Raw genomic sequence first — 20,856 nt, forward strand, 5'->3', positions numbered from 1 at the left:
CACCTACTCCTCCTGTCCCGCTGCCCAGCCTCTGAGCCAGCGCTCCGACCCTCGGCGAAATACACGCTTCAGAGGTCCTTTGGGCAGACATTCAGTCTTTGCCATGGCATTGTTGAGGCTTATGGCAAAATCAAGACAACAAGGAGACAGAGAAAAGAACCAATTTGTGGGTTTTTTAATTCTCCAAAGGATTTCTGGGGGCTATACTGATGCTTTAGACCAGCAGTCTGCAGCACACAGGCTAATTCTCTCCGTCAACGGAATGTGTTCCCACTATGCTTCAATGACTGGCAAAGAAAAGATCTCTCCAAATTTTGCCTGCCATTATTCACACAGCCTCCTGCTCTGCAGCAAACCATCAGGGAGAACCTCTGGACCGCTAGGACTTCTCTGGTCCAAGCACAGGTAACACAACATTGCAGCTGGGTTGGACAAGATGACCTTTGAGGGTCCCTTCCGACAAGATGCAATCTATGAATCTGCTCATCTTTTAGGAAAGCATCAAAAGATCTGGGTTTGTTTTCACCTGGAACCCAAATCTCTAAAGCTTCTAACTCTAAGAAACATTTTTTCTACTGAGCTCTGTGGTTTCTTATGCAAACACAAGGAGTGCTGGATGCCTTTAAGAACTCTGGCAAACACCCTTCTGCAGTTTTAGGAATTCCACTGCACATCTTGGACTTGATGATCTCTGAGGTCTTTTCCAACCTTATTGATTCTATGATTCTATGATCTTTGCACAGCATTTGCCCTCTTGTGATTGTGACCAGCCTAATGGATCCTCCATCCCTACTGAATGCTGAAGCAGGCATTTTAAATGCAGTTGTCCACATGTGTCGACTCAAAGTGCATGCATCTTTGAAATTCACTCCCTTTCATGTTGCCAATAAATAATTTAAAGGCCTATTAAAACAGAAAAAGCCAATTCACTGAAATTATAAGCAAATGTTTTCACATCAAGGGCCAAACTTAGGGAAACACTTAAACAACATCTTCAATTCAAAGCATGTGAGCATTCAGATTGATGCAACTGCCTAACTTGCAAGTTCTCTTGTCTTTTACTGAGCAAGGGCTATTACCCAGCTCTGTAATTTATTTTCCCTTGTGGAAGCATACAGTTATTTGAGATTTCAAAATATCCAGTGAAAACAGCAGTCTCATAACAAGAAAGGCAAACTGCAAGTCTAATTTCAAGCTAGGTCCTGAATCTCAGTAGAAAGATACTGCATTTTACAAGCAAATAGCACTGACAGAACTTAGCCCTCAATGCACTGTTTCAGATGTCAAAATCCCTAGTTATTTGGATATAAACAATACCAGAGATGAGAAAGAATGGAAATAAGGACAAAGCAAACGTCTACTCCAGCCATTTACCTATGGGGAACAAAATGAACCAAGGCAGAGGCAAGGGAAAAGAGCATCTCTGCCAGACAGCAAACCTCCCTCTCAGCCAAGAGGCAGGCCCTGCTGACTCTCTAGAGCCTCAATGTCCCAGAAGAACATTCCACAGCTTTCTAATGCTGTATTTTCATAACCAGATAAGGTCTTGGGCAAGGAGGCAGGGGGGTTGGGTGATCCCAGTAAGAAATGAAAATTGCAAGCTAGGACACCCCAGGTCCTTGACTGACTCTTTGCAATGCCCACTCTCCCACTGGAGAGTCTCAGGATCATGCTCCCTCACACAGAACAGCTTCAGCACAGCAAATGGATGACATTTTCTACATGATGCCAGTATTTGCCATTTTAATTTGTGATTGCACCCAAAAAACTCAGCTGGGAATACAGGAGCAGACAGGCTCAGCTGGATGCTTTAGGAGCATCTTCAAGGAAAACATGCTTTTGAAAAGACACAACCTAATCCTGAGGCTGAAATGATAAGCTCAAAATCTAGGACTGTCTATCATAGAAAGAGCAAGAATTCACCTTGGACCAACAATTCTTGATTAACTTCATCTGCTGGCAGGCTTAGTGTAAACTAGGCATGATGCCAAGGCCTCCCAGTTCACTCTGGACTAAATGCAGCTTGGAACAGCACAGCCTGCGGAGTGACTTTGCAGGTAATAGTCTAAAATGGCACAGTCATGGTATTGGCACTGTGCAAAAATAAATCAAAACATATTTTTCTTCCCTTCTTTCCCTGCATGGTAAATGAACTGTGTGTTTATTATGGTGTATGATTTACAGGGAACAACTTGCATCTAAGCTGGAACCAGAACATGCCCAAAACATCAATGTTAGTAAAAGCCAAAACAGTGGGAAATTCGTATTAAAAATATTTTTGCCTACAGTACACGTCCAGACACAACCTATAAATGTCTGCAACGTGAGTGAGGTTTGCACACACCTCTGCATTCACAGGCAGCACACCAACTCCACTAGCTTCACAGAAGTTACTCAGCTACCAAACTGCCATATGAGCAGGAGGGTCAGAGAGGGACTTCTGCACAGCATGACAAAAGAAATCCAGAGCAGAGGCTCGAGTGTTTGAGCTTAAGCTCCCCACATTAGAATTTTAAAACTACATAAAAACTTCAACATTTTCATGTCTGTGTCAGTTTTGAAAGGCTGGGCTATAAATAAAAAGCTACTCAACTGGATAAACAAACCCCATTGAATGAGAAGAGTGTGTCAGCCACCAGGCTGATGTCTAAAATAAAACAGCAATGACCTCCATTTGTGCTACATTTCTGTGCTGTCACAGGCAAAGGAATAGGCAGCAAGCCTTGAGAAAGGTTAGCATGAGCCTGTTCTGGCACTTACTGATAAAGCTTCATTGATTTGTTATTTAAATTGTCTTTTGCTTTTTTGCTTGTTTGTTCATTTCAACTATTAGTCAAGACTAACTTCTTGACCTATGTAAGACACTTGGTCTAGCTAACAAGCACCATGGATAGAAGTACCAAGGAAAGTTCAAAGCTGAGCTGTCAGAAAGGTGCTCTGGAAGCAGCAATCAAACAGTGCACATTTCCTGCCTACTAAAGAAACCAAACACTGTTGAAGGCCACAACAATATTAGCATCTGTGTTATTTGCAAACAGTGAACTTAGAATCATTTTATAGGCACTTAAGTTATTGCTCTTCTAATAGAATGACTTTGTCATCAGCATTCTTTAAAAACATGTCAATTCAAACATCAGAAGACAGTTGTGTTAGAAGCAATTACAACCATTAGGTAATGTGTACTACATATAATGACGTTCAACTAAATGCCAAAAAACAAAGGAACAAAGAAATAATGTGAATAAAAATTCCTTCTAGTTCCTGTAAATTCGTGGAATAATATGTATAATAAATTCTATTAGACATAATCAGCAAGAAGATAGCTATTTCTGAGCTACAGCTGTTTTAAAGCTGACTCTTCAAGGACCTTCTCAAACCTGCTTGCAAGCAGGACCCTTCCTGGAAGCTCCTCTCCAAGCCTGCCTTTGCTGTAATGCATACAGATTATTAACCCATTACAAATGCCAGCACCAGGCTGTTGCTGCCCTAACAGAAGCCAGCACCAAAGGCTCCCCCAATGCTATTTTCATCTTGACTGGATCTTAAAACTGCAGATTTTGTCTCCTGTTCAGCAGCACATGTAAAATAAACTCCTGCAACAAAGAGCAGGGAACTGACCCTTCATTTGCTCTCCACAGGCCCACTGAGACAGTGCAGGGCATTGTGGGCAGAGCATCCTGGGATGCCAGTACAGAAGGACTGTGTCCTCCCAGCCTGAGGAGAGGATGCCTCTAGGGCTCCCACCTCGCAGGCTTGCACTCCAAGGAGGAAAATCCCACCTTTCACAGAAAGAAGCAAACCTCAGCAGGGTGTTTGGCTTGGTTTCGCTCTGAGCACAGACACAGGCATTGCTTTGGGGTGCCAAGCAGGCGAGAAGGCACATTCTGGCTCTGCCCAGGGCTGTGGTGGTGCAGGACTCCAATCTCCCATCCCCAGGATTTGCACTGCATGACAGATTTTGCTAATCCTGTTCTGAGGCTGTCAGCTCCGGACATGCACACAAAGCATGGAGCTTAGGCAATAACACAGGCTCCAGCTTTAGCTCTGAAAGCCAAGCCTCCAGCTTAAATGCTCTGCCGATGACTGGACACCGGCTCCAAATGCTCAGACTCCTCACACACCCTTACCTAATGCAGAGCTTCCTGAGGCTGGATGCAGGCAAAACATCACTGAGACACTGCAGCCCTGCACTCCTCTAACTCGATGCAATGCTTTACAGCCAGGGCCACCCCATTCCCATGACTGTGACTCCACAAACAGCTGGTGCACATGGGGCACGCCATCAAACCACACTGCTCCTACCAGTACTAACATGGGTCCAGAGCAGCATGGGCAGGGACACCTTCCACTAAACCAGGTTGCTCAAAGCCTCATCCATCAGATCACTTCTGCATTAGAGCTTTGTTTAGGCAATCAGCCAGACCTCATGCCATCAAATATCAACCTTTTACCCTTCAGTCCAATCACCATTATTCTGGAACAATCAGGAATTTTCCTGTTCTGCAATGGCAGCTGAAGTGCAGAGCATGCTAGCACACAATAGCTGTACTGTACAGCAGGGACATAATAAACTGTTTGATTTTGATGGTAATTGATTAGAATGAACATAACTTACACATCTTCCCTTCTGCCATTTTGCCCTATACAATAAAAACAGTCAGAGAACCAACTTCTACAATTCTCTTTCCATCAGAGGCTAAACACATCCACAAAAATCAGCTATTGCTGACAAGCATTTGGAATGCTGTTCAAATTCAAATTCTCTGCTGGGAAGTATCACAATTCTCCTGGTTTTAAGATCTCAGCTTGGAAGCCTAAGGCTTTGTAGGTGCATTGTTAAAAATACTCATAATTGGAGACCACTGCAGAAGAGCACCTCATGGTCAGAAAGCTAATGGACTTACAGACAATTAGAAACTCACCAGTTTCTAGAAAGGACAAGAATATTTTCTCAAATCAGTATCAAAATGGAAAGACAACCCACTGGACAGGCCAGAAATGCTTTTAGGATTAAAAAAAAACACAACAACAGAACAAAGGGTAAAAAAACAACACAAACCAACCAAACAAACCAAACCTCAAAACCAAACCAACCCACATCTGACAGAGAAAATACCTGCTGCAGTTCAGGATCAATTAAACAGCAGCAAGGATGCAGAGTTCAGAGAGGAGTTGAAAATACAGTCCCAGAAGTCCACCACAGAAGTTCCCTTCCACATGTACTGCCTTCGGGAAGGCTTCATTCTCAATGCTTGCACAAGCACCAGGTGGACTGAAAACATGAAGAAAATAGCAAACATCCCCCAAAGAGCAAGAGAAAGGAATTACATTATTAGGCAGCAGCCAGGTCACTAAGCTGACAGCTAGCTGCTGGCTTTCCCCCCCTACCTATGAAAGCTTTTTCAAGACCTTTCTTAATTTAAGATAGATAGATAGATAGAAAAGGAGTTTCATTAAAAAAAAAAAAAATCCAGATTCACAGCACTGGTAGGAAGGAATGTGTCCCTCTTCATGCAACAGACTGTTGCAAAGGACTCCATTGGCCTTCAATGCCAAACTTCTCTTGGTTTGCCATAGAAATAGCGCAGAAAACAAGGGCTAGATGGAAGTTCAAAGCTGGATGCTTTTCCTCTCTCTGGCCATATCACTTACATCTATCAAAGTCAACACTCTGCAACATGCTGCATGACACTGTACCTTGGAATCATCAATGCAAATAGCATCCAGTTCATGCTGCAGAGTATTCCCTACTTAGATCCAAAAAGGGCACATTCAGCAGATAAATCTAAAAGAACATTCTCCTAGGAAGACCTAAATTCCCTTCTTGTGTGATTTAACAATGCAGACAATTCTGGATGCTGCTTCTGAGCTTATCTTTGCCAAAATCAGTGTGTCTGATTATTAGACAGTAACAGCTCAGCAACTTGATTGCTTTGAATGTTTCTATGGGGATTGCACTATCAAGATTTTAGAGGTAAGCCCATGAATCCTACTTGTATTTTCATGTTTCTCAGCAGGAAGGGAAACATGCTGCTGCTGCTGCTTCACTTCCACAGTAGCATGCAAAATCCTCAGTTCAAGTGAGCACAGCCTCTGCAAGAAACTGCAGGATTTTCCCCAGTGGAATGTGTCCCATAGGCATTTCAGCTTTTCACTTGCTTCAGCACCTTATAAAGGGGCATGCAACCCTCCTCAACCCCTAATGAAATGAACTGGAAGAAAACTATTTACCTGCATTTTGAAAAGGAAGTACCCTAGAAGTTTACTTTGCCATCACAACATTCATCTTTTACAAAAGACTCCATGCCTATGGTGTTGCCAAACACAATCATCTCACAGAAACTGCAAGATGCTCTTTTTTCCACAGGCTCCAAGATTCCTGGTTTCATGGTGTGTTTTTCTTTTCCCCCCATGAATACTGACTGAAACCGGAAAAATCCCCAAGTTTTTAACTTGTGAAGTAACCACAAGAGTCAGCAAGTAATCCTAAACATACCCAAAACCAGACACACAAAAGATTCATATTCTCCATATGATACTCTAACAAATAAGACAGGGAGTGCTTCTGCTCATGCTTTGAGCAGTGGGTATGGTACCTATGGTTTGCAATTCTTATCAGCTGGGCAATGCTGATTACATGGCCATTGGGCAACATCAGCTGTGCAGCCCCAGAAAAGCAAACCCTGACCAGCTCCATGCACACAGAGCAAATCTCTCACTTAATCTGCAAAGGCAACCATCTCTGGTTTAAGTATGCACAACTAGGCAACTTGTACAGCTACTGCTGTGGCTGCTGCCACACCTGTGCTCTGGATCCAAGCAGCGCTTGCAGCAGCCCATGCTTCCCAAACAAGAATTGAGTAAAAGGTGTGTAAGCTTTCCAAGCAGCAGCGTGCCTCTGGACAGCCTCTCTCTTGCCTGCAGGCTATGAGGGTATATCACAGACCCGAGTCCCCCTTGCCACCCACAGCTGAGGGTTATGGGTTTAAATTTCTGAGTTGAACAGAAGAAATAATTAAAGGTCAAACAAGTGAGCAGACAATGATTCAGACAGTCCTACAGGCAGTGAAGTTGTTTGATTTGTACCCAGCGACAAAAGCATCTTGCTAGGTGCTCACAAGTAAGGCACCAAGAGCATGTTTTTGCTGTTCAAAGTGGCCACTTAATTGTGAAGTGCAACACCCACGACAGAGTGGCACACCACAGACCTGCAGTTCTGAGGCTTTCATTGAATTAAGCCAGAAATCAATTTCAGAGAAAGCAATTACAGGATAATAAATACCTTTGAATACGACAATTCTTGTTCCTTACGTGATTCTCTCCAGGGTAGGACATTTTGTTGTAAAAAGAGCTAGCTTTCAAAACCAGTCAGATGAGATGGCAGAGAGGACAGTAAGAAGCACTCTTCTCCCCTGGTCTCTCTGAAGGCACTACTGTTAAAACACAAATCCTGCCCGGGAGCGATTGGCGCCTGAGCTGTTCTCAGAGACAAGAGGCTGACAGGGGTAAGAGGTACTGAGCTGCTGTGCTGCAGGCAGGGTGCACTCCAATTACAGAAGGGTATGAAAAAGCAGTCCAGCTTTGCTGTGTAACAAGCAGCACAGGTACTCAAGCATCAATGTTTACTTCACCAGCGTGGAAGAGCACTTGTGTTCCATGGGAAGAGGCCTTCAAAGCATCTTTCACCTTGGCTCTTTGCCAATGTAATCCTCTTTGGACTGATATTTCCCCTTGGCCAAGGTAACTTTCCAGCTGAAATCCTGCTGGTATGGTGCATGCATTACATGTAGCTCTTATGTTTAGATCCTGAGAGTGCATTTTATTTCAGCAATCTTCAAGTTTCACACTTCAGTTCCCAGTTCAGTTGGAAACTGCACCCATCACTCAAAGGGAGGCTGCAAGCTACCAGCCACTCCTGCACAAGAAGCTACCCAGTGAAAGCATCTTTAGGAAACCACACAGCAAAAATCAGTCTGCCTTCTAAGAGCAAAGGGAAAAATGGCTGTTCTGTGTTCTGGGAAAAAGAATTGTAAGGTTCTGTTATTGCCATAAGCTTAGAAGAGAGGCTGCTGACCTCCAAGTGCTGGAAAACCAACTGCTCACCACACAGACAGGGGGGTGCAGAGCACTCATGCTGGGAATAGAGTTCAGGACTGCAGTTGCTGCACTGGTTACTTAGTCCCACTACCGGCCATGCTGAGCCCCAGTGTTTTCGCCAGCAGCCACACTCCATGGTTCTGTATCAGTAAGCCTTAGAAGGCTCACTAGCCTCTGAGAGAAGATGGATAATGATCTCTCTGACCCATAGAGGATAACTCCATTGCTCCATGGGAGTGAAAAACTGGGCCAAAATTCATCTCTAGGCTAACTGCTGCTGAAGCCATTCAGTTTGGCTCCTGGTATTTTTGTGCAATGAGGGATGGGGACTGTGAAACACAAACAGCCATAGTCTCATTGATAGAGAGAACTTCTGAAATTGTGAGCAAAGCAGCCACAAATAGAGACAGCTGTTTCAGATGGAATGCACAACCATCTCAGCTGTTGGAATCGGCTTTCATCCTCTGCTCATCTTCTTCATTCTCTCCAAATTATGCTCAATTTCTCTCGGTGTGGTAGTGCAGACAAACACGCCTAACAACGAGACCTTATCAAACACCTCAAGGATGCTCCAAGGTATCTGGGTTTGGCATTAGCACTCAGTGAGATTTAGAGCTGGGAAATGGGAGGCTTGTTTTCAAAATATTTTTGCCAATGCAGGAGAGACCAAGCTTCTGGGCTTGACCCTAGATGAGTATCATTTTGCAACACAAGGCAAATTCACCACATCTTTGAACACAGCTGATTAAATATTTGTTAATCTGCTGCAGCACATTTAGCCATGATATGATTCACAGTTCTTGCACACCATTTAACATGAGAAAAGCTAAAGAATAGTTGTTTGTGAGCTACATAACCCCACCACCAGGAAAAGAACAGGAACTGCCTGACTGCATCGTCTTTTGACACAGTCCCAACACAGCTAGGTATAAATGGATCAGACTGATCCCCAATATAGTGGTATTTGATTAACTTGTGTGATTTGGCAGGTTCAATTTCAATACAGCATTTTGATAAGCCCCTAAAAGAGAGAAATTGTATAAAATGTATTCTGTTTGCAAAAACTGCCTTTTCCTTGGAAAAATATCAGCCAAAACCACTTGCTTAGCTCTCAAGTAAAGGCTTTCCCTCCGCTCACTTTACACACAATCTAAAATACATCTTTTTAATGGAATTCAAAGGGATCTGCTGAGCTGAGCACCCATTCTCTCTGCAGAGGATCACTTGCAGCCACACTTGTCTATGTTGTACAGCTGACTGGAAGACCAGGAAAAGGAGAGGAAATGATATGAAAAATTCATGAGAAGGTCTCCAGAACACAGTTTCCTTTCAATACACAGAACGCCTTCGAAAAGCCAACATTCAACACACCAACCAAACCAAAGCCAAGGCAGGAAACCAAAGGACAGTGGAGAGAAAGTCCCAAAATGAGCCAATTCATCCCAGCATTGTGCAGGAAATCACCAAGGCAGAGAAGCTGCTCACGAGTCTGCTCAACACATCTCAAATGCAGCACTACACTCTGCTCCCATCCATCCCTGAAGAAAAAGGAAGGGACTCAAGCAGGTAGGGGAACCTCTGCCACTGCTGGGATTCTCTGTCAATCATCTTAGTCCATGACCTGTTTGAGCTGGCAAAGCATTAAAGCTGCTGATGTTATTTTCCTCGCGTTGCTTTTTCACAGCAGAGATGCTTGCAGCAAAGACTGTGGCCCAGTCTCAAATTACTTAGTCTGGGTATATACCAACAAATTCCACTGCTAATCCAAATGCTTCTGAGCAGGTCACCTACAGAGTAATGTATCCCTAGTCACACCCTGACCTTCAGCTGTGATATCCAGATTTACTTCCACCTCTCAGAGACAGTCCCTTCCCTGCCCACACCAGCATACCTGCCTTATCTCATCTCCTACACTTGAGCAGCCCCCAGTCTAGAACAGTTTGGGACAGAAGTGTGATGCCCTTAAGACATGGTTTTGGCTCTCCTCATTTACTTCAAGGTCAGAAATAAGCAGCTTTCCACAGAAAATGGATTCAGAAGTGGATGTGGTTTTCGGTAACACTGAAAGAAGTATCAACACATATGAGCATGTACTTAATTCCTAACTTAATTATTCATAACCAATGCATTTATGCCCCCTCTGACTCCCAAAATATTGAGGCCCTTTGAAACTGTAACAGCTTCTGAAGTCAACTGGCACTGCTGATGGCAGTCCTGTCAATAAGGTAACAGGCTGGAAGAGCAAGTGACATGGAGACCTGGAGGACAGGACAAGGACGTGGTGTGCTGAGGTTGAAGGCATCACCTCAGCCAGCAATCTGCTGCAGCCAGCAGCTGCACCAGCTGAAGCAACTTTCACTTCCTTTCACTTCCACCACCTCCAAGTGTGAAACTCTCCTGCTCACATTTGTGTGTGCATTTGCCCCTAGTACCTTCACTGACACCGAGTGATGTTCTTGCACCACTTTGAGCCATTAATGAAATACTCTTCCTTACTCCATATGTCTAATTCTACACAGTGCATGAATTAGTACTTCATTATGGACTCTGTTTTGATACCACTTTATAACACCACTGTGTATAACAATCTTTGTGTGATCCTTCCTTGCCAGTTTCAACAGGCAAAGTGAGGTCCATAAAAAATGATACAGTAGGTTTGTTGAAACAAATAAAACAGTCAAAAGCTTTTCCCCAGAGAAAGACCAGCAGAAGACAAAGGCAGAAATGTTTATGCAGTCACTAAGGGCCATTGGAAATGTGTGTTCTGAATAAACACTCATCTTCAGCATGCAAGTACTGTTGCCCTTGCTGTCTTCCAAAGATCAGCGAGAATGGAAATCAATTATGCTGCCTTGTTAGAAAACACAAATCAAAGCATCAGTGACTTTGTAAAATCTCTTCTGTCACTTTGACCTTCTGGGGCCAGGCACCTCCACAGATTCATTACCATTCAATGCAGTATCTAAGAGGAAAATAGTCAGCACAGCAGCATTTTGGAGTAACACACCAGCAGCAGGGATCGCAACAAAAGCCAGGGAGCTGAGCATACAAAAAGAAATGAGGCTTCCATAAATGGATGCCTGAGATTACTGCATCCTCTCTTCTAACAAATACAAGTCAGTTCTGCTCTTGGATAATTGTACACCAGGCCCCTTCCTCACCATCCACAAACCTCTGTAAAGAGTCTGGGTTTCCTCTCACCCAGTCAGTCCTGTTGGGAGCTGGTGCTGTTACAGCTGCACCTTCTCCAGGACCACCAACACCATGAAATGTGGTGGGGAAACAGCAGGGACCCCTCTCTTTCAGAGAATCTCTTATAAGACAAAAAGTGGGACAGGGGGCTGGTACTAACCTGAGTCTTCAAGCTGGTGTAGGGACTAGAAGGTTCAATCTACAAAAAGAGCAGACAGAAAAGGCCATTACACTGGGATAGTGGGAACAGAAGGGGTTCTGAGCCACTATTGAGCCAAAATCAGGAACAAACACACCTGCCTGAAGTAGGATAACAGGAAGATTTTTTAATGTCCTCTGAAAAGATTCTCCTCTTCCACACATTCTACCATTGCACAGAAATTACAGGACCTCAATAACATTTGGATGAGTGAGGGATGCTGCAGAGGCCAGAAGATAGCAGAGAGAGGTTAGGTACAGAACAGCTGAAGGCCACACACAGGCCCTTGTACCTTTAATATAATCCTCTGTTACATTTCTTTCTTAGATTACAATTGACTGGTGCTCCTGTAATTCTGAGGCATAAGAACCTTTCAGAAAGGTGTTCAGGACTTGATGACAATAGGGTTGGCCATGTTCTTGGCAAAATGCTTCCTTCCAACAGCTGTAGTTACACTGTGCTTGGTTTTGTTTGAAATTTCACCCCAATGAACATCTCTCACCAGCTCTGCACACTGTATGTGCAAGTGCACTGTGCATTTCCTGCAGCCTGGCATCTTCCTTGGTGTCCAAACTCTTACTTAGCTTGGCCAGAGGATCCAAACCTCATAAAAAAGCTTATAAACACAAAAGCACAACAACTGTCTATTTAGCCAGTCAATTAAGAGGTTAGAAAGAGGTAAGACCCCTACAGGAAATTCTATCATTAGTGTTCTGGGATTAGAGCTCAAGCAAAATCTTTAAAGGAACATCTTTTAAAGTCTAAGGGGCATTTAAAACCACTGTGCTGCTGGTCCAGGTATTATTCTGCAAGGTCTCACTTTCTACAGCATCCTGTTTAATTGGAAAGCCTAACAGAGTGGAACCAGGTCAATGGTGTTTTCTCTTTCATCCATCACATCTGTCGAAATTAGACAGCTATAGTTTACTGAAGTAAATTCTTGTCTGCCACATTATCAGGTTCCTGAGATTAATTCTGAGTTCTGATATCCCCAGCTACTCAAGTCATCGTGAGTCTCACTTTGGTTAAACCACAGAGCAGAACAACACACCAACTTGGCTTTCCTCCAAGCAGCTCTGTATTCCTTTTACTTGCAGTTATATCTATAAAGCAGCTTTTGAGTTAACCTTCACTGCAAAGACACTAATGAACAAGTAAGATATCAACCCAAGGAAAAAAGGCAAGGGGGAAATTGGCCTCGGTACATATTTCTTCCATTCAGTAAGACATGGGTCAGGCAGCATGCTGTGCCCAGCAGAAAAAAAGTCCATGATGACCCCTGTCATGCTGCTAACTTAAATGTAACCTGTCCTCAGCACGCTTTACCACAGGTACCACAATGTCTGCTGCATTGGCCAAATGGCATCAAGACTGGAAGCAGACTGAGAAACATCAGCAAAACCCAAACGCATCTGAAGGCGAAAGAAGAGGTGACAGGAATCTTGTCCTTGGATGTCTTTACATTTCTAAAGACAAATAAAGTCAGCAATCACAGCTCTTCTCTCACAGACTTAGCAGGGACAAACTCATCCATTTTGCAGCTGGACACTGATGTAGTTTCATCAGAACATAGTCCTGCATTGTCCTACTCACATTTATATCATAGCACGGAGATCACAATACTGGCAGGTGTGTGTTGCAGATAGAATACAAAATGTGTTTAAATAGAAAGAGCAAAATACCACTGTAACAAAGAGCAGCCCAGCTGCACACACTCCCCTTGGGAGATCAGCTGGGCTTTCTCAGTTGTTGCCAATTTGACTGCAGACAAAAGCTTTTTCAGCATGCACTGTTCACTTCCAAACAGCATTATTTCTATAAGAGGAAGCAGCTACTGTATGTATAAAACATCCTGAAAGATCAGGGGATTCCTGTAACAGATAAGGCTTCAGACAAATGAAATCCAATGCTTCCTGAACAGAACAATTGCTCTTTGGAAATTATTAATTTCCAAAGATTTCTTGACTAAAGAAAACTGTAGAGAAAAATGAGTTTTGAATGGCATCACTGCACCATGTGGAACACGATGCATCAGCATGGGCCAGATAAACTGGGGGGCCCTGGTTTCCCTTTCTCTTCCATGCCACCAAAAAATGTTTCTTTAGCACTGCTATAAGAGACACCAGGCTTGAATCTGGTAACTCAATCTATGCCTCATCCTGATGACAAGCATTTTTAGTGACAGTCCAAGAGACTGCAGGAAAGCTTAGACCCAAAGTGTTGCTGGCTGCACTGGGCCCCATGCTGCAGCCATGTCTTCCCCTCACTGCCCCTTCCATCACCTCTGCACTGACTGTTTTCAGTTCCCCACAGCTCTGCCCAGCTTTGATGAGCATGGCAGGCATCTGTAAAGTGCCTTTCACTTGATGGGCTGATATTCACTCATTTTGCAGTCACTTCTCTCTATCCCTGGAGGCAGCACTGGCCTGCATGTAGCTTGGAATGAGGCAGTTACTCCCCAGCATCAGTGCCAGTTGCAGGTACCCCTGCCCCAAAGCCACAGCGTTTGCACCACAGCTGTTTTTGCACCCAGGCCCTGACCCACACAGGGGAAATGAACCAGCCTCAGAGGTTCTTTTTTTTCATTTTGTTTGTTCTGTGTCACTTCACAGCTGAATCAGATCCTTCACCCAGGTCATGGCACAAGGTAAGAAGAACTGTGCTGGCGCAGCAAGGCCAGGAAGGAGAGGACATGAAAGAAGAATTAGCAGTTGGGGACAGGGTAAGGAGGCAAGCAGCAGTAACAAATGTCAGCATCACCACCAAACACTTCTTCCCAGGAAACCACAGTTTTGGACAAAGACACAAAGCATCCACCTGAAAGTGACATTTCACATGTCCTCTCCCACAGCAGTGATGCCTGCAAGGCAGGACCACAGAACAGCAGCTCCCTGCATGGCCAGGGCAGTTTGCACAAACTGCAGCTGAGGGCTGCAGCTACCCCAGGGGACTGTGGCTTCATCTCTTCTGCTGACTCATTCCATGACTTGCCTGTTGCTTACTCTGCCAACCTGTGGTTTTCATCCTCTGCTCAAATTTGGCTCCAAAACTTTGTATGTTCACAGACACAAGAAACCAAAAAGCAAAAATTTAGGACTGCAAGAGACCTCCCAGGGTGCCATGTGCCCACATTTCTGCCTGTTTCTCCACTACTGAGTGGGACACAAGTCAGGTAACTTTCCACACATCAGCAGGACAGCAGTAGCACGAGTGCGCCAGAGCAGCACCCTGGGCAGCAGCATGTCCCTGCATCAAAACCCAGCCCCTTGTTACTGGAAGTGTTTGGTAGCCCTTAGATAAAAGCCACTAACAGCTGCCTCAACACCACCCACCAGTGCTCACAGGACATAAGAGGACTCCTCTGAGGAAGAGAGACTTTCTGGTAGCACCAGTGCCACTAGCCTGGGCAGGAGCTGCCAGGCAGGGAGGGGTACAGGCAATCCTAAAGTCACCCAGCTCATGTCCTCATACTGCAAGGCAGAGGGGTCACAGCAGCATCTCCAGCATGCTGGGGCACTTTCTAAGGGGCTGGCACAATGGGATGCCATTTAGAAAGCAAGAAAATAAAACTTTCCAATCTCTTGCACATCTGCTTTTTATCACACTGCCCATCATCACAAGCTACACCAACATCTGCAAGCACTGCCTCAAGGGGTAGGGTAAGAAAGGTGGGCATTACTAAGGTGGTCTGCACAGCACTGGCCTGATTTTTTTTTCCCCCCTTCAGTATTAGCATCACTTCACAGGCTCCATAAGAGCACTTTCATAAAGAGGAAAAGATGGGAAGGACTCATTAGTACTAATGTATCTAGAGCCTTGGTGCAACTGCTCTGCAAAAGATCCTTTCAAGCTAATACACCAATTCCATAAAAATCTCAGCTTGTCATCACAAGCCACATATATCATAACTTCATTATTTCTGCTGGACATCTTAACACATATCCAGGAGGCTCAAGTACACAGGTGTAAAAGCTATTATTTAACTTCATTTTTCCTCCTCCAAAAGGCAGCTAGCAGAAAGAAGACTACAGAGAATGTTTCCTACTATGCATCAGAAACAATTATTCAATGAAAGACTGATCTTGAAATGCCAAGACTGGAAATTAGTACACTTGCACCATTTTTTCCCTCCACTAGCACTGTTAGAATGAATAGAGGTTCTCAGGTAGTAATTGCTGTGTTATCGCTACACCAGCCTGCACCACTTACAACAGCTGCAGTGATCTGGAAACAAGTGTTCAGGGAGGGCAGGATTTCAGCCAGAGCAGCAGGCTCCAGGCAAGCAGTGGCAGAAGCTGAGCCTGAAGCACACACAGCCTCCCCTTACACAAACTAGCTGGAGAAAAGGGGCAACCAACCTGTCTGCTCTGCAAGACACAGACCCAAATTTCCATCACCAAGAGCCACAGACAAAGGGAGCAGGGGGAATGTGGAGTATATAAACAATGACAACAGCTTCCAGGAGCAGAAACAGTGAAAGGTGGAGTTAGCATGAAGCAGCCCCCGTGGGACAACAAGCAGGGCCAGGATGAGCCCTGCTTGCAGACTCCCTTCCTCCAGTAGCAGGAACTCTTGTCACCCAGTGATAGCAGAGTCCCTTGGCTCATCATGCAGTGCTGGGGCAGGACATCTGCTTCTCAACCACCCACTATATCTGGCAGAGACCTGAATTCAGGCCTCAGTTCCACACATAGCACTGACAGACACTGAAGCTCCAGGAGAGGGGAAAACTCCCACAGCAAAGCCAACATGCAGACACCTTCCAGCAGCTCCTCTCTCAACTCGTGATAGCTACATGTGGCCAGAAGGGAAGTGGAGCAGCCCCAGCCAAACATGCCAGGTGGTCCTGCAGCTCCCACAAGCTCTTGGGATGCCAGAGTGTGCAGAGGCTGCTCCAGACCACTGAGTTGCAATTAGCATGCTTAGTGCTAATAGTCTCACTAGTACACAGCTTAATGAACCTACTCTTCAGGAGCAACATCAGCCCACACGGCCTCTGCCAGCCCCTAATGCTGACACATGAAGTGCTTGTGTCCAAACTGGACAACTGATGCTTACCAAAACCAAACTGTTAGGGGAAAAGACATTTTAAGCAAGATCATTTCCTCATCTAGTTTGCTGAGAAACTGCAAAATGAGGAGGGCAGGTTAAGCCAGGACATCCATTGAAACATAAGGAGCATAATTTCATGATCAGCACCATAGAATAACTGTCTTGGTCAACATCCTTATGTACACAACACAAGCACTTCACTGGGATTCTTACTCTGAATATTCTGAGCTCTTTTCACTCTTCTCATTTGAAGCACACCCAGGAGAGTCACAAGTCAAAAAGAAGTACAAAGAAACAAGAAGAGTATCAATACACTGAAACCACTTATAATCCTCCAAAAGATGAAGGTATTGATCAAGACTTGAGCACAGGTGGGAAAGAACAACCCATGGAAAGAAACCTAGTGAAAGGGGGAAGGCAGCACACGCAGCAAAACCACCCAGAGGATCAATCTGCAGAGATGACATTTGCAATGCCTAAACTCAGGACAAAACAGCAGGATCAGAGATCCCCCAAATGCTTACAGTATCTCCCCCACTTTCTTTCTAAGTGCATTGGGGATCCATTTGGAATTACAGAGGGATTAAGATAATCCAAGTTAAAGAGAATAAAAATAGCACAATAGTGAGTAACTTCACACATGCCTGAGTATGGCAAAGGCTAACACACAACTGTGCCACACCAGGGCAGTTCTTCCAGGTGAAAAAAGGGCATTAGAAAGCATCTGTGATAATAGTATTAGAAGTGTGAAGAGGCCTGAGCTGCCAAGTCTCTTCTCCTCATCCCCAGAACAGCTGTAGGGTAGGACAGTACTTTCAGAACTTAACTTGAGACATAACAGAGACATCAGTTCACAGCTATTTGGTCCTTGAGTAGCTTGAGTTTGGTGAAGATTACCCACACTGTGCTGAGGTACACCCCAGCTGCTGGAGTGGAACATGCTGGTGGAAAACCTGGTGTGCCCAATGCCTCTGCACACCAGCTCTGGAGATGTTGCCACCAGAAAGAACTGCAGTCTCTTTAACAGCCAATGGCTCTGGTAAACACTGCTCCAGTCCCTGGCTAGTACAGTAAATCAGTGTAACCTCTTCAAATCCAAAAAACTGAGGGTCTGCCCAGGACCTGAGCACGGCAAATGTGTCTTCTGCTACATGAATAGTCCTATGGTTATCCAGCAGTTGAAGGACAGCTCAGTTAGATCTAAGACCTGCTAGTTCCCTGCTTGTCCACAAAGATAAAACTGTTTTTACATCTGCAGGAGCTTTACAGAAGACTACACTCACTTACAGAACCCGAACTGCAGCAAGACCTACTACTACTCTTTAGCCAGCAATAATACTCAGTGCCCAGAAAGAGCCCAGAACTCTCAAATGCCTCCACAAAAACCATCACTCAACAGAAACCAATTCTGTCTTACCGACTGAATCTGCTGCCTATGAAATGCTGAAATTCCAGTTACAAATGAAGCTGGCACTAATCCCTACTGCTGCTGTCTTTTACCACCCAAAAAATATCTGCTGCTACCAGCTCAGCACAGACCTCCGAACCCAGCCAGGGCCAGCTGCAGCAGTATGCAGATAACAGTAGGAAGCTTTTCCCAGATGTCTGCAAAATGTGTTTGGCCACAGGGCTGCTGCTGCCCAAGCACTGCTTTGACATGTTGAATATGTTAGCTACCCAGGCCAGACACGCTGTCTCGCAGGTACCAGCTGAAAGACAGTTCATGTTTTACCTTATTAACTCCACACAGGCTTATCTTTCAGCCCTGACACTTTAATACAGCGCAGCTGCTCCGACACCACCTTTTCAAATCTGTGCTTAAGAATGATACACCCAAGTGATCCAGAGCCAGGGTCAACTGTCCTGCTTGCTTTAATAATGTATTGCAAGTTGGCAGGAGCAGTGGCTCTGCTGTATTGCTCAGTTGTCCTAACAAACTGGACAGGGAGGTTGTCGTCAGGAGGGGGTTGGTCTCTTCTCCCAGGCAATCACCAACAGAACAAGAGGACACAGTCTCAAGCTGCACCAAGGGGGGGTTTAGGTTGGATGTTAGGAAGAATTCTTCACAGAAGGAGTGACTTGCCATTGGAATGGGCAGCCCAAGGAGGTGGTAGAGTCACCATCACTGGAGGTGTTTAAGAAGAGACTGGATGAGGCACTTGGTGCCATGGTTTAGTTGACTAGATGGTGTTGGGTGATAGGTTGGACTCGATCTCGAAGGGCTTTTCCAACCTGGTTAATTCTGTATTCTGTTTGTTTCCAGTGGCAAACAAATTAAGAATGAAAGGCAAATACATAAAAAGATGAGGAATACTAATCTAGAAGATCAACATAAACAGAGTGTTTAGAGATGGAAACAGGTACAAAATGATAGTGAAAACCATGTTTCTCCCATCCAGCTCAGCATTGAAAGCCTCACAGCTTCTCACTGCTGCAACACAGCATCATGCCCACTTCTCCAGCAGATGTTGCCAGGAAAACCTGCAAGGAGGGGCTCCCAGGAGGTACAGCCTGGGTATGATTTCAAAGGATGTGGGTTATTTGTAGTTCTAATGATGGAAAGGGGGAAAAACCAAAAAAAAAGCAACCCAAAACCCATGTCCTTATGGAACATTTTCACAGCTTTAATAGAGCTAGAGGAGTCTGTATTTACAGAGTAACCAACTGTTGTAAAAAGACACATAAAAAGCACATGGAGCAAGACACTAACTCAGTTCAGTGTGTAAGCATAGCATTTAAAGGAAAAAAAAGAAGTGTCCTAGCCAGTATCTCTCAAAAGAGCAATCCCAAACGGCTCTGCTGGAGCATAACCTGACACAGGACAGGATGCAGACAATCAGCAGGAAGGCCACGACCAAACACAAAGAGCAGGCTCATGTAAAGTTTCCAGACAAACAAGTTACCAGAAGAAAATTAAAACCTGCACTATGGAACATGTTAGAAACTTAAAAGAACAGCTGAAGACCACAGACTTCAGGCACAATAAGCTTCAAAGCTGAGTCAGGCACTGCTGCGGTGCGAACAGAAGTCAGCCAGTCAGCAAAAGAGTCGCACCTTTCACTCGCAGCGATCGCAGGCAATCGAGCTGGAAATCCATATCAAAGCACTCGGAAAAGAAAAGAGGTAGGGGGGTAGGGGCAGCTTAAGCGGTGTCTGCATAACCCCAACAACAACAAAAGCACGCAAGCGTTCACCGGAGTTTGCACTGCACAGAGCAAAAGCCATCAGTGCAAGGCCTCGTCTCGAAGCAGAGGAAACGATGGCAACTGTGCCAGCTGGGCTGTGCAGGCATCCAATGCTGCGAGCACTACCTTCAGCTCTTCACCATCTTGCACCCTGATGCAACCTCTTGGGGCCCCTCTGGAGAGGGGTGCAGCCTGGCACAGAGCCTTGAGCATTTCCATCCTGCTATTCTCAAGCACAGGATCTTTCAAAAGAATAAACTGCGGCCAGCAAGAGGCTGGGAACACAGCCCTCGGTCTTACAGGAGGGAAAGGGAAAAGGAAAGACATGGGGAAGTCAGCTTCGTTAAGAAAATCCATCTAAAAATCTTGAGGTTAATAGAATGAGAAGCAGCCTGGATAGCTTTATACAGATTGAAGCCTGCCAGGCAAATTTAATTGCTTTATTTGTTCTTTGATAGAGTTACAGACAGAGTGGATTAAAGGAACACAGCAGAGGTCATATTTTTTGGATTTCAGGACAGCATCTGATACTGTGTCTTATGAAATCCTAATTGAAAAATTAATTCAAAAAGACTCAAGAAGGACCAGTGCACAGCACTGGAGGAGAGAACTGGCTGCAGGACTGTAAACAAATGCTAATGATAAATGGCACCGTATTGAGCTGAGGGGAGTCCTACTGAACAAATTCCTGATGACCTGGAACAGGGATGAAAAGCTTGCTAAGGAACTGCATTGAAGACAGATTGTGCCTGATGGAAGCAAGCCTGCCATCAGGTGAAGAAGAGAAGAGGACATATCCTGCATCAGGACAATGCCCCCAGATCCCTGGCAGGCACATCAGAGCTGCTCTAGCCACAGCCACTCACGATCCATCCCCCTTGCTCCCCTTACACAGACCAATGCACTGTATGTCTCCCCCACCACTGGCCACCCTGCAAATAAACTCAACTTTCTCTGTTTCCTGAGAGTCAAATGAGCAGCACAGCAAAAATCCAGCCCCTGCAGGTGTCAGGTGTCCTCCTCTGACAGGAGGAAGGGTGAGATGTACCATTCAGGCACAGCCAGAAAGCAAACAATCTCAGCGCTACTAGCAACACAATGCCCTAAATCCCATCAAGATGTTTTCCCCAT

The 20,856-nt window shown here is 44.9% G+C and overlaps 1 protein-coding gene across 4 annotated transcripts in view; it reads right to left on the reverse strand.

Annotated features, from left to right (window-relative positions):
* The window catches only part of XYLT1 (xylosyltransferase 1), a 175,585-nt gene that overhangs the window by 116,919 nt on the left and 37,810 nt on the right, over positions 1 to 20,856 (reverse strand). For 2 of the 4 annotated variants that reach the window (XM_054180427.1, XM_054180426.1), the window contains exon 2: positions 11,450 to 11,488. The exons of the other annotated variants lie outside the window; for them this stretch is intronic. In XM_054180427.1, coding sequence (XP_054036402.1) covers positions 11,450 to 11,488 — 39 coding nt within the window. The remainder of the gene's footprint in view (positions 1 to 11,449; positions 11,489 to 20,856) is intronic. 4 annotated transcript variants of the gene reach the window in all.

Source organism: Dryobates pubescens, chromosome 4 (assembly GCF_014839835.1).
Source record: "Dryobates pubescens isolate bDryPub1 chromosome 4, bDryPub1.pri, whole genome shotgun sequence".
NCBI classification, from domain to species: Eukaryota; Metazoa; Chordata; class Aves; order Piciformes; family Picidae; genus Dryobates; species Dryobates pubescens.